General features: G+C 36.4%; 2 protein-coding genes and 1 long non-coding RNA gene across 5 annotated transcripts; 1 reads left to right on the top strand and 2 right to left on the bottom strand.

Moving 5' to 3' along the window:
* The first annotated feature begins 522 nt into the window (after positions 1-522).
* Positions 523-4,761, top strand: LOC143366897 (uncharacterized). Of its 2 annotated transcripts, none has more exons than XR_013084848.1 (3): positions 523-787; positions 4,271-4,444; positions 4,571-4,761. It is a non-coding gene; the product is annotated as an uncharacterized LOC143366897 (long non-coding RNA). The 2 variants fall into 2 exon arrangements; XR_013084847.1 differs by lacking the exon at positions 523-787 and adding an exon at positions 2,903-3,597.
* Positions 1,055-3,471, bottom strand: LOC143367294 (odorant receptor Or2-like). The gene is made up of 6 exons (XM_076808932.1): positions 3,372-3,471; positions 2,653-2,941; positions 2,339-2,438; positions 2,019-2,126; positions 1,541-1,696; positions 1,055-1,285 (listed from the first exon to the last, which is right to left on the bottom strand). Exons 1-6 carry the CDS (start codon positions 3,469-3,471, stop codon positions 1,235-1,237), a joined length of 804 nt encoding a protein of 267 aa, XP_076665047.1. The 3' UTR covers positions 1,055-1,234.
* Positions 4,762-7,354: 2,593 nt separating the features above from the next.
* On the bottom strand, positions 7,355-10,794 carry LOC143366896 (uncharacterized). Of its 2 annotated transcripts, XM_076808344.1 has the most exons (5): positions 10,635-10,794; positions 10,329-10,428; positions 8,746-8,853; positions 7,769-7,924; positions 7,355-7,499 (listed from the first exon to the last, which is right to left on the bottom strand). In XM_076808344.1, exons 1-5 carry the CDS (start codon positions 10,652-10,654, stop codon positions 7,449-7,451), a joined length of 435 nt encoding a protein of 144 aa, XP_076664459.1. In that variant the 5' UTR covers positions 10,655-10,794; the 3' UTR covers positions 7,355-7,448. The 2 variants fall into 2 exon arrangements, with proteins under 2 accessions (XP_076664459.1, XP_076664458.1); XM_076808343.1 differs by lacking the exon at positions 7,355-7,499 and having other exon boundaries at positions 7,703-7,924.
* Between the last annotated feature and the right edge of the window lie 1,146 nt (positions 10,795-11,940).

Raw genomic sequence — 11,940 nt, 5'->3', positions numbered from 1 at the left:
GCGTATTAATTGAGTATATACCCATGTCCATCGAAGAAGAATCGTAGAGATTGTCCACGCTTCGCTCACGAAGATCCATTGCGCATGTGCCACAGTCGGGCAAATTTTATTTCGAATAATGAAGATATCTTGAAGATCTGTCTATGGAAAATTAATTGCCATAACTTTTAGTCGTCAGTAGTGAGTACATTGTATTTTCATGCTGTATCAGAATTCCTTCAAATCAAACATAATTTCTTATTTATTTTCTATGACAATACATTTCGGCTGCGTTCCGATTTACGCATACTGCGCATGAAGTGCGACAACCGGCAACCGTTCCGTTATAGGGTCTGTTCCAATTCACGCATTATGTGCATAGATCGCAGCGTAGTCGCCGCGCGCATTCATAGCGTTCCGTTTCCAACAGCGCATGAACTAGAACATTAGACCTCTTTAGTGCTTTACATGAACGGCAGTAACGAAACGGAACGGTTTTCGATGCGTTTGATGCTCGTGAGGTTGCGCGGGAATGTTCAAACTTACAATTATCTGTGTAGTTGGATGGATTACGTTAAATTTAATTCGAGACTTTTGGACGGTGGTCGAAGCACGCTTCCTAACTACATCGGTTACTTCGTCCTAAGGATCGGGGACCGACCCCTAACGAAATTTGATGGCTTTATTGGTTCCTGGATTTTCTCAACCCGAGTTTTTCTATTCTTCTTGAACAGCGGTAATTATTGAAAGCGAAGACCATATTTCATGAGTTTTACAAGACGAACTGCTGCTTACCCAGCGAAATTTGGTAAGTAGATGTGTAAAAGAAAAATGAAGTTATTTATTATCCATGCCCGGTGAAGTTGAAGGTTTTGAAGGCTATTGAATACAATCGCAGGCTCTCGTACGTACATCTTCTGAATTAGAGTATAGCTGTATAGTTAGCATTATAAGAACACGTTCAAAAAACTTAGCAGTAAAAGCCTTTAAGAAATAACAATGCGTGCCACGTATTTGTCATTTGTATTTTACTAATACGTAATTTACTGTGTACGAAGAATAATTGCCAATCACATTGTGATTATAACAGATTCTCATTTATTCAATATAATATGTTTGTTCTGTGTCGACGCCGAAACATGTATGTTGTAGCGCACTATCACTTTGTATCACCTACTTAGTACATCATATATAACAAGTTTATATAAACAACAATCTGTAACGGGAATTTTTGGTACATTTTGTACTCGCATCTTTACATGCTGGCTTGTAACATAGAGAGACACCCCATTGAAGTTTTTATGATCTATGTAGGGAAAAGGATCGTTATTAAAACTTACATATGTTATAAAGTAATTCCTAATTAGGTAGGTATTCGTGTAATTTTTATAATGTCCCGTTTTGTTATGTGAAGCAATTAATGCAAGTGCCTCACAGATTTCATCACGAAGCACCAACTCGTTCAATCAAATGTTTGCTTGTGGTTTTACTTTTCATATTATAACAAATTTGTGAGCCACTATAGGTACTTGGAAAAGCTATAGAAAATCGTTATACTCACACTGGTGAAACCGGATAGCGAGAAAGTGTAGACTTTCCCAGCTGTGACATACAGTGTTTTGTACCCGTTTAAAATGCATATTAATAATGACTTTCTGTCATTGTTTTCCACGGCTGGCCAGTCGATTGCGTAGAACGCATCACCCACTTTCTGGGACTAGATATTAATCGTTCCGTTAATACTGTGCATATCACGATCAAAAACGTGTAAAATAAGGAATGAAGCAACGGGAGAATATATTTTGAATGCGCAAAGGACCTGGCTCGGTACCTTCAAGAGCGAAGAGCAACTCGCGGTTGCTCGTGCGAACATTTGCCAGACCTAAGCCTGGACAGGCCTGGTCTAATTATACCTATCCAGTGTCAAGTTGATAAACCAAATTATAAAAAGCTCCTTTATGTAGCTATATATAAATACTTGCGGATGGAAATCGTTGCTCTAACCCACTCTAACGAAAGACATTATATAAATGACATACCTGAAAAATCGCTTGTTCGCCAATATAGCAGTACAAGAACAACCAGCCAACTTGAACAATACTGTACAGCGAGAAATTAATTACAGCTCCAAAATCTGTGCCAAGTTTCTGAAAAGTGTGAAGAGACATTGAAATAAGTAATGGAGCAATGTTATCACTGTCATGTATTCCCTTCTTTCGTATTAATTAGTCTGTACCTAGACGTAAGTAGGTATCTACCCATACAGCACACTTCGTTATGGCAACATTGCAGGAGGCGGACATAGCACACCTTGCACCGCAACGTTGCTGCAACGAGAGTGTGCTGTGTGGGTACTTACGACGAGCACAACGAACATAGCAAGACCCAGTCTGCTACAGCAGCTCAGAAGTTCTAGAAGGAGGACCACAGAAAGGATGTCGTTCAAAACTTGTACCGACCTGTGAAACGTACATTTCTTAATATGACCGTTAAACAATACAAATAGTGTAAAGCTTCCCACAGTATTTCTGATTATAAATTGTCATGTGTGATGTGAAAGCCCTCTTCTACGCAAAGGAACTTGAAACGTCTGATTATATTATGCATGTTGGCATAGTGCCTGCATCAATTTTACATAGAAATATAAAATGTTAATGGAAAACTGATACATACTCTATCAGCTCCAAATGCGTGGCCACTGCCTTTTGGATGCCGTCGGTGAAAGCTCGATGTGATTCCGTTGAGATATTTCGAATACGATAGGACAGCACCGATAATCTTCCGCAAAAATGCAGGACTAGACTAACTATGAAGCTAGCTAATGTTGCATGGTACACGGCCACGCACGTAACAGGAAATTGGTACAAATACAGTAGACTGTAAATTCGAGCATCCGTGGTGTAGTCGAAAATAATGTGCGCCCGAAATGGCAGGTCATAAGACAACGTACTATTATCGTAACCTGCGTCAACATACGGGAAAGATAAGATAAATGAGAATAAGAAGAATAGGTAATAATTTCAATTTTGATACCGTGGTGCTAAATAGAAAGATTCAAGAAAACCAAGTAGAATGGTCCAGGAGAATGGAGGAGGGACTAGAATTCGTAGAATCGAAAGGAGGCAACTCTGAGCTCGTAAAATGTCAGATAATTGAAACTGAGGGATTCTAAGATTTTCGGTACTAATCATCGTATTATCCTGGATAAATTCGAGAATCGCGTCAATCTATTTCCATGGAATCTCAAGGTCGACTATCGCCCATACGGCTTTCCGCAGGGCACGATTCATTTATCTTGGCCCTAGTGATCTACGATCGTCCATGAATTTTCTCGTCGTTCAAGCGATGAAGTTAGACAAAGCCAAGGGAAATACCAAACGATCGACGAATACCTTGATGGCCACGGAGCACTTTTATCAAAGGACGCACGTACATCAGATAAGCAGTAGTGGCTGCGGCAATGATCGTGTATTTGCTCAAAAGATAGACCATGTTGCTGTGGCCATGATACAAGACTTTCTCCTCGTCCTCGAGCGACGAAACATCCGCGATGTATCCTTTCATCCCGAGGACCACACCCTCCAACTGTTTGTTGCATTGCAAGATAATCATGGCGAGGTAACTTCCCGTCGTTAACGTAGTCTCCAACACATTGAACACCATCATATCGAAGTCATTCATGCAATCATACAAATCCCAATATTGCATGACCGTGTGCAGGCCCAAGTACATCATCGTTATCGCAAATCTTGCGCGCATATGGTGCCCTGGCCACGAACCACATAATGTAAAAATCCGTTCGTACAATACGAGTGGATCTTTTATCTCGACATCACCCTACAACACGACCAACAACTTCCATCGAGAAGGCAAGATAATACAGGGTGTTCAGCAATAAATACTAGAAAATGAAATGGCTGTTTCTACGTGGCAAAATAAGACGATAATCCAGGGTACGGAAATTGCGGTGGGAACCTTCATTTCTTCATTATTAATGCTTAACAATTCGGTACAGGAATTCCTGAAGCACGGCAATTCGCGTTACGTAGGTCATTTTCTTCGACTTATTGTGCCACGTAGCCAAATTACCCAATTTATTATCTACTATCTGTTGCCAACACCGTGTATATGGTTGTAACATATAAAACGTCTGCTCACTGTTGTGTAATAAACAAAAAGGTATCGTCGTCCCAGGAATAAAGCGATTTTTTTCTGAAATTCTCTTACAATTAGTCATTCATAAAATTCTATATAAATGAAGTTGGAAATGTGTTAAAATGAACTTTCGCAGGTACAATTTCGACAACAACGAAAAAACGGACGTTTCGTACGCTACAACCGCATATAAAGAATTACTCGTGTTACCTTCATCGTGCTCTATCTTTGGAGTAAGAAGAAAGTCGAGAATGAAGTTTGATCGAGTGACGGCGGCTTGGGTTCGAACGCGACCCCCTAAGCGCATTAAGTATGCAGTCATTTGATATGAAAATTGCTACATAAATGAAGCTCGACTATTGCCTTCTCGAAGCAAACGTAACAAACACGTTTGTGAAGTTTTTTTCGAAGTAATTTTGTATTTTTCATGTTTCAGCACGAAATTGTCAATATTACGGTGCCACTTTATCTTTTCTACATGCAGACAACCGTAACGTTTATCCATCATTTGTCCTAATGCTATGCTGCACTCCAAGTTTCAATTTTTCCCCAATGTATCTGATTGCGCTCAATTGTTGCGTCTCGTCTTGCGTGTATGGATAACAGAGAAATGAAAAAAAAATCGAATGCGTAATTTTTATTCAATAATCCAACCACTGTGTTTCTGTGTTTATTTCGACGACGAAAATTGCTAAATTACGTGGTACCGTTCGTAAGAATACTACGCGGTCCTTTGCAAAATGCAAACTAATGGTGGTTCACCGAGGTAAGTCGAGAATTATGCTTCTTTGTAACTTTTTTATTCTTGAGAATTATACCCCCAAGATTCTTCTCCCTTTTTACACACAGGTGTATCGTTCCCCACTTCCTTCCCCCAATACTTTTGCAATATCTTCAGTTATCACTTTCATACCATTCGGCGTGCTGCGTACAGTCGTAATGCGATTAACAGTTTCCCCGACATTGACGCATCAATTTTTCGCAGTGTGTACTTTAGGGTGGTTCATTTTTTCCAAGTATAATGTAGGTTTTCCACACGGTTGCTTTTATTCCATAAAACCAAATACAACTCATGTAATTTTGATTATTTTTACTTGAAAATATAATTTACATACTTCAAATATCAATAAATGTGTATGGAAAAAACTTGAGCAAAAAATCTTATCATTTCTTTGAATATAAATCCTAAAAAAGACGTAATAAATGGACTATTATATATTTATTATAGACTATTCAGAACACCTCCTTAACTGATGTTATATCTGTTCGGAACCAAAGAATTACCGGGTAGATGCACTGCACTCCTGCAGTGTTTACATTGACATCGCTCATGTCCCGCCCTTGGACGGGCAGGGAAACCGGCAGGTAAAGCGCTACAAGCAATCGCCTGCGCAGATCGGTCGCAAAACGGTATGGGCGTACGGTTTTATCTTAAGCTGGATTCGAAAAACGATTAACACTAGCGACCTCCAAATATTATCCGACTAGGCTCAAATTTTGTACAGATTTTAGTTAGCATATTTGGAACAAAATCAACCTTGTGAAAAACCTACATTTTATACCTGAAAAAATGGACCACCCTAAGTAGTATACATCAGTGAAAATAGGATCAGGTATTTAATTTTAAATTCATTGAAACGGAGGAGAAATGAAAAAGATAGTAATTTAACATGTGTAATATTTATTTCGTTATAAGCACCTTGCAAAGAAGGAGAGAGCACAAAAAAGGGAGTTTCCTCGTAATGGGCCCTGTTTAGTTTAACGAATCCCTTCGCCCCAACCCTAAAATGAATGTTCCCTATTTTTATTGCATTTACGGGAACAACGAATCATCTTGATAATAATTCAACTTTAGTAACACTAAAGGTATACAATTTTTAAATGAACTCTTTTTATATCTCTGACTTGTATTTTATTATTCGAAAGTGAGCCACAAACTTTGCTGCATATTCAATTATACAAAGAAAGTATGGTGCTTACTGGTATATATGTACGTACTTACCTATACTACTAATACGTAATTTACTGTGTACGAAGAATAATTGACAAACACATTGTGATTGTATTAGTCGGGTAATTATTTGGGTAATTAGTTACTTCAGGGATTCCTCATCGATTTTGATGACCTTGAAATATGTTGTCAAGGTCATCGTTCTGAACAACTTTTTCCTATATGTACCTACATGTTACCGCTGCTCGGTCTTAGTTCTCGAGATATTTGCGAAAAACTTCTGTTGATTTATTCCGACCCAACGCATTTCACTTTCCAACTTACACCGGGTAGAGTTTGGAAATTTGAACCAGAAACTTGCGGATGCCCGTCAACACCCCGACTCTGTTCGGCAGCGCGGGCGCTGCCGGGTATTACGATGACTCTGGTTCTAAAACATAATTTTTTTGCTAGGAAGAGGGTGCTTTCGAGAGCACCTGTCAGGTGTGTGGGGGCTCCCGTCAACATCCCCGACTCGCATCAGTCCGCTACCATGCCGTGTGTGAATATCTTGAAAAGTAAAGCCGAGCGGCGGTAACATGTATAGGAAAAAGTTATTCAAAATGTGGAGTTTTACAACATATCTAAATTTCATGAAAATCGGTGAGGAATCCCAAAAGTAAATAATCACCGGCCGTTCGTCCACCGCAAAACGATCGGCGAAATCTACTCATTTGCATATTAATTCTATGGTTTCATGTCGATTTTGCAATCATTTCGAAAATGTAAAAATGTGACATGAAATTTTAGGTTTTAATTGCTCTTTTGCAATGTGAATTACAGCGCGAAGAGTGTGTGCAATATTTCACGTGTGAAATGTGCGTATACTTCGTAGTCTGGTTATGACTTTGGAAGTTAAAACTGTGTCCACTGCGAGTGGACCTAAGATGATTCTTTGTAAGCTGCGATTTTTTAACCTGATTAGACCATAAGAGAAAATAAGTTTATTATTTACTTACTTACTTATTTTTTGTAATTTTATAAAGTGAAGGTGAATTGAAATACCGGTATGTCAAATTATCTGCACCTTAACAAAATCGTTACTTTCTGTCATTTTTCAATTAGAACAAAGTTTCAGATACTTTTTGCTTTTCATTATTACTGATAGTTTGAAATATAAAATTTCTTAGTTTATTAGTTCCTTACTTTATTAGTTTATTAGTTTCTTACTTTATTATTTTATTAGTTTCCCTTTGATGTTATGCAGTTTTATTTGTTGCCATCCTCTGCTGTAATTTTTTATTCATCTTGAACAAATTGGTATTCCACATATATTACACTTCCTCTACGTTTCGTAATGGCATTATTCTCGTTACTCGTATTTTTACATGTTGGCTCGTAACATGGAGAGACACCCCATTGCAGTTTTCATGATCTATGTTAGAAAAAGGATCGTTATCAAAACTTTCATATATTACAAAACAATTCCTAAGTAGGTACTCGTGTCCTCGTAGGACGAAATAGTGTTAATTTTTATAATGTCCCGTTTTGATATGTGGAATAAATTGATGCAAATGACTCACAGATTTCTTTACAATGTACTAACGCATTCAATTAAATTTTTGCTTGCAGTTTAACTTTCATATTTTAATGAATCTGTAAGCCACTGTACTCCAGGAAGCTATAGAGAATCGTTATACTCACACTAGTGAAACCGAAAAGAGAGAAAGTGTAGACCTTCCCAGCTGTGAGATATAGCATTTTGTACCCATATACGATGCATATTAACAATGACTTTCTGTCATTATTTCCCAACGCTGGCCAGTTGAATTCGTAGAATGCTTCACCCACTTTCTGGGACTAGACGTTAATCGTTCTGTTAATACTGTGCATATCACGATCAAAAACGTGTAAAATAAGGAATGAGGCAAAGCGAAAATACATTTTCAATGCGCAATTGTTATACGATTGTGAACAATTAGAGGATCATATGTCCTAACAATTCGACTGAATAATTCAAATTGCATGGGATGAAAAACGATCACTGTGTGTTTAATATCGAACACTGCATAGTATTATTGCTGAAAACTTAATGCATATAATATTATGAAATTCATATTTGCTGAAAGCTTTTATGCAGTTATTTAAAATAACTGATCGTTTAATTGTATCCAGCCTCAAGTTGATAAATCAGCTTGTAAAAAGTGTCTTTACGTAGCCCTGTATAAATACTTGCGGATGGGATTCGCACTGCCCACCTTAATTAAAATAACCTATGTAACATTTCGAAACAATTGAGAATCTGAAGTTTTAACATTCTCTTTGTGCCGTCCTTGTTTTTCTTAATTCAATTTAAAAAATACTGTTGTTATTTCGTAACAGCCTAATATAATTTTTTGTAATAGATGTGGCGATAGATAATGTTATTAACGTAGCAATTAATTAAATGTTTTAGATAGGATATTTTAACCATCCGAAAAACAGTTAGGTCAAATACATTAGACTGTTTATAGATCTCTATGAAGTACGTAGGGTTTTATGACTTTACTTGAAAGGTAAAAGAACTTCAAACATTTCAACATATCTCGGAAAATGAAAAAATGAAAAATTGAAAAATAGGACATTTTAACTAAGGAGGGCAGCGTAGCTCTAACGAAGAATTTATTAAATAAATCAAATACCTGAAAAATCGTTTGTTCGCCAATATAGCAGAACGAGTACAACCAGCCAGCTTGAGCAATGGCGTACAACCCGTAAGTTATTACACCTGCTAAATCTGTGCCGAATTTCTGAAAAATGTGAAGAAATAATCCAGCGATGTTATCAATGTCATCTATTCTCTTCTTTCGTAATAATAGCTGTGAACTTAAGGGGTCATTCCGGTTAGCGCGCCGATAAATTCAGCGATTTTCAGGAATTTATTGCGACGACAATAATATAGTAACGAAATAAAACATTTTTCTATTTATTAAACTACATTTCTACAGTAAATAAAAAATATAAAAGTAATAAAATTATTGCTTTTCAAGTGTTAGAGTTATCTGACTATCTGAACCCAAAAATCCAAGCAGATTCTTGATCAGTATGACTGTCGCTATCGCTTGGATTATAATTAGTGATTTATCTTCAAAATTAGCAAAATGGCAGGCAAAATGCAAGAAAAATGTTTTTTTTTTGTTTTTTTTCTATTGTTATTTTCGATATTAAAATGAAAATACTTGGTTGTAGTCCGTGCGAGAGTCACAGGTGTGCAGAATAAGCAGTAAAATTTATAAAGCAATCGGTTCGATAGATTCTGAGATCTTATCTTCACGATCTGGACAAATGACGTTTTAAAAAAAACGCGTTTAAAGTTTTCATCTATAGAGGCTGAGACACTGCGCTCCCTATAAAATGCCTCTGTAGAAGCTAAAGTAATCGGAACATTTCCATGAACCTTTAACAGTACATTCTTGAGGATATGTACTTTCGAAAAATATTTTTTAAAAAAAATCGATTTTTTCGACCCGTCTATCCCTAATGATCCCTTAAGGGGGGAATCCTATTCTTTGGGCTAAAAATATAGCAAAATTGTTTTTTTTTTTAAAGAAACTAGCGATTTGATTCATCTGAAATTTGGACCATATTTTGATGCATCTTTGAGGAAGCAATAGTTTTTTTTATGAATTTTTAATAACAAATATATATGATCGACCAACACGCCGCGGAAAATTCGTCGTCTGCTGGTGTGCATGATATTTACCTTCCTGGTAATCTAAAACAGAACAAATGAAACGGCGTTTCACTGTATACATATGTAGCCATAATTTGATGAGTCAGAAAAAATACAAAAACTTTTTGAGAAGTGTGGAGAGAGTTTTTAAATTAAAAGGTCTGAAACTTTATCTTTTGCTATACAATTTTGCGGCAATTTTCTTATCTAATCAAAGAAGTCTTATATAACTTATCGGTATCCTGGTTCAGCAAAGAATAAATTAATGTTTGTTCGACATACAGATCAAATTTGAAGGTAATCAGTTCAGTGGTTACAGAGATATCGTGCACACCAGCGGACATAGGCGGCGTGATGATCGATCATTCATAACTCCTATATCTATTACTAAAAATTAATACAGAAAACTACAACTTCTTCAAAGATACATAAACACATGGTCCAAATTTAAAATTATTCGAATTGCTAGTATCTTAAAAAAAAAATCTAAAATTTCGTATGTTTTTAACCCAAAGAATAGGATTCACCACTTAAAACGAAGCGCCAACTTACGACGAGCACAACAAACATAGAAAGGCCCAGCCTGCTGCAGCAGCCCAGAAGTTCTAGAAGAAGGATCACAGAAATAGTGTCGTTCAAACTTCGTATCGACCTGCGAAGTGTACATTTCTTAAAATAACGGTTCAAAAATAGAATTAGTGTAAAAATTCCCACAGTATTTCTGATTATAAATTGTTATTTTTTATATGAAAGCTTTTTTTACGCAAGGGAACACTGTATTATACATGTTGGCGATGGTACCTACATCAGTTTTACATAGGAATATGAAATGTCAATTAATGAAACATTGATACATACTCTGTCAGCTCCAAATGCATGGCCACTGCCTTTTTGATGCCATCGTTGACGGATCGACGTGATTCCGTTGAGATATTTCGAATACGATAGGACAGGACTGATAATCTTCCGCAGAAATGTAGGACCAGATTAAATATGAAGGTAATTACTGTAGCGTGGCATCCTGGCACACACGTAACGGGTAATTGGTATAAATACAGTAGACTGTAAATTCGCACGTCCGTGGTGTAGTCGAAAATAATGTGCGCCCGATATGGCAGTTGATAAGACAATGTACTATTAACATAACCTGTGTGGACATATGAGAAATAAACTTCTATACTCATCACACAGTCGTTGAAAATGCGATTCTAGCTAAGCAAAATTATTTTTGTCATTATTTTTTCCTGTAAGTATACACCCAGATAGCACACGACGTGTTAAAGATGTCCTAAAGACGTCTGTTTCAGACTTTCAAGACGTCCTAAAGACGTCTTAAAGACGCCTAAGACAGACATCTTAGAAACGTCTCGACACCGACGTCTTAATACGGTCGTCGGACGTTCAGACCAAAAACAGACGTAAAATGGACGTCTTTAACACGTCGTGTGCTATCTGGGCATACTTTAAAAGTATTTACTTATTTATTATTTTTATTGTTATTTCTACTTATTTATAATCATGTTCTGCTTATTTTTGTGTGTTAGTAAAAATATAGGTGTTCTCAATATTATTGTGTCAATAACAGTTAATATTACCCGATTGTGTCTGTGTTATAGGTACTTGATAGGAAATATTATTAAAAACTTATAGTATAAATATGTACAATCTTGCGCAATATATTCTTAATTTTAATCGCCACCTTCGATCTTCATTCAGGGGCGGAGGATTTGCCAATAGAGCAATATCATCCGATGTTAATGTCGACAAATTACTTTTTAATACCCTTCGATAGTAGCTAAAAAGAAATTAAATCTCTTCTTGAAATTCGGATATGCCCTTGAAAAAAGCAATTTCTCAATAACCTGCAAAAACCAGCAAAAGTTATCCTTAAATTTTATTAACGTACCTATTTATCATAGTACCAGAAGCTAAATATTACGGCATTCTTAACGCCTCGCACTAATTTTATTCTATATGCATTACATGCATTTTTTGTTTTTCGCTGAAATATTTATCTGTTTGAAATATCAACTTTTATCGAGAACACAAAACATAATCATTAATAAGTAAAAATAATATTAAAAATAATAAATGTGTAAGTACTTTTAAACTCCATATATGTACCGGAAAAGATATGACAAAAAAATGTTGCTTAGCTAGAATC

This window comes from Andrena cerasifolii, chromosome 3 (assembly GCF_050908995.1).
Source record: "Andrena cerasifolii isolate SP2316 chromosome 3, iyAndCera1_principal, whole genome shotgun sequence".
Lineage (NCBI taxonomy): Eukaryota > Metazoa > Arthropoda > Insecta > Hymenoptera > Andrenidae > Andrena > Andrena cerasifolii.
The sequence above is the reverse complement of the archived record's forward strand: the minus strand, read 5'-3'. Positions and strand labels throughout refer to the sequence as shown.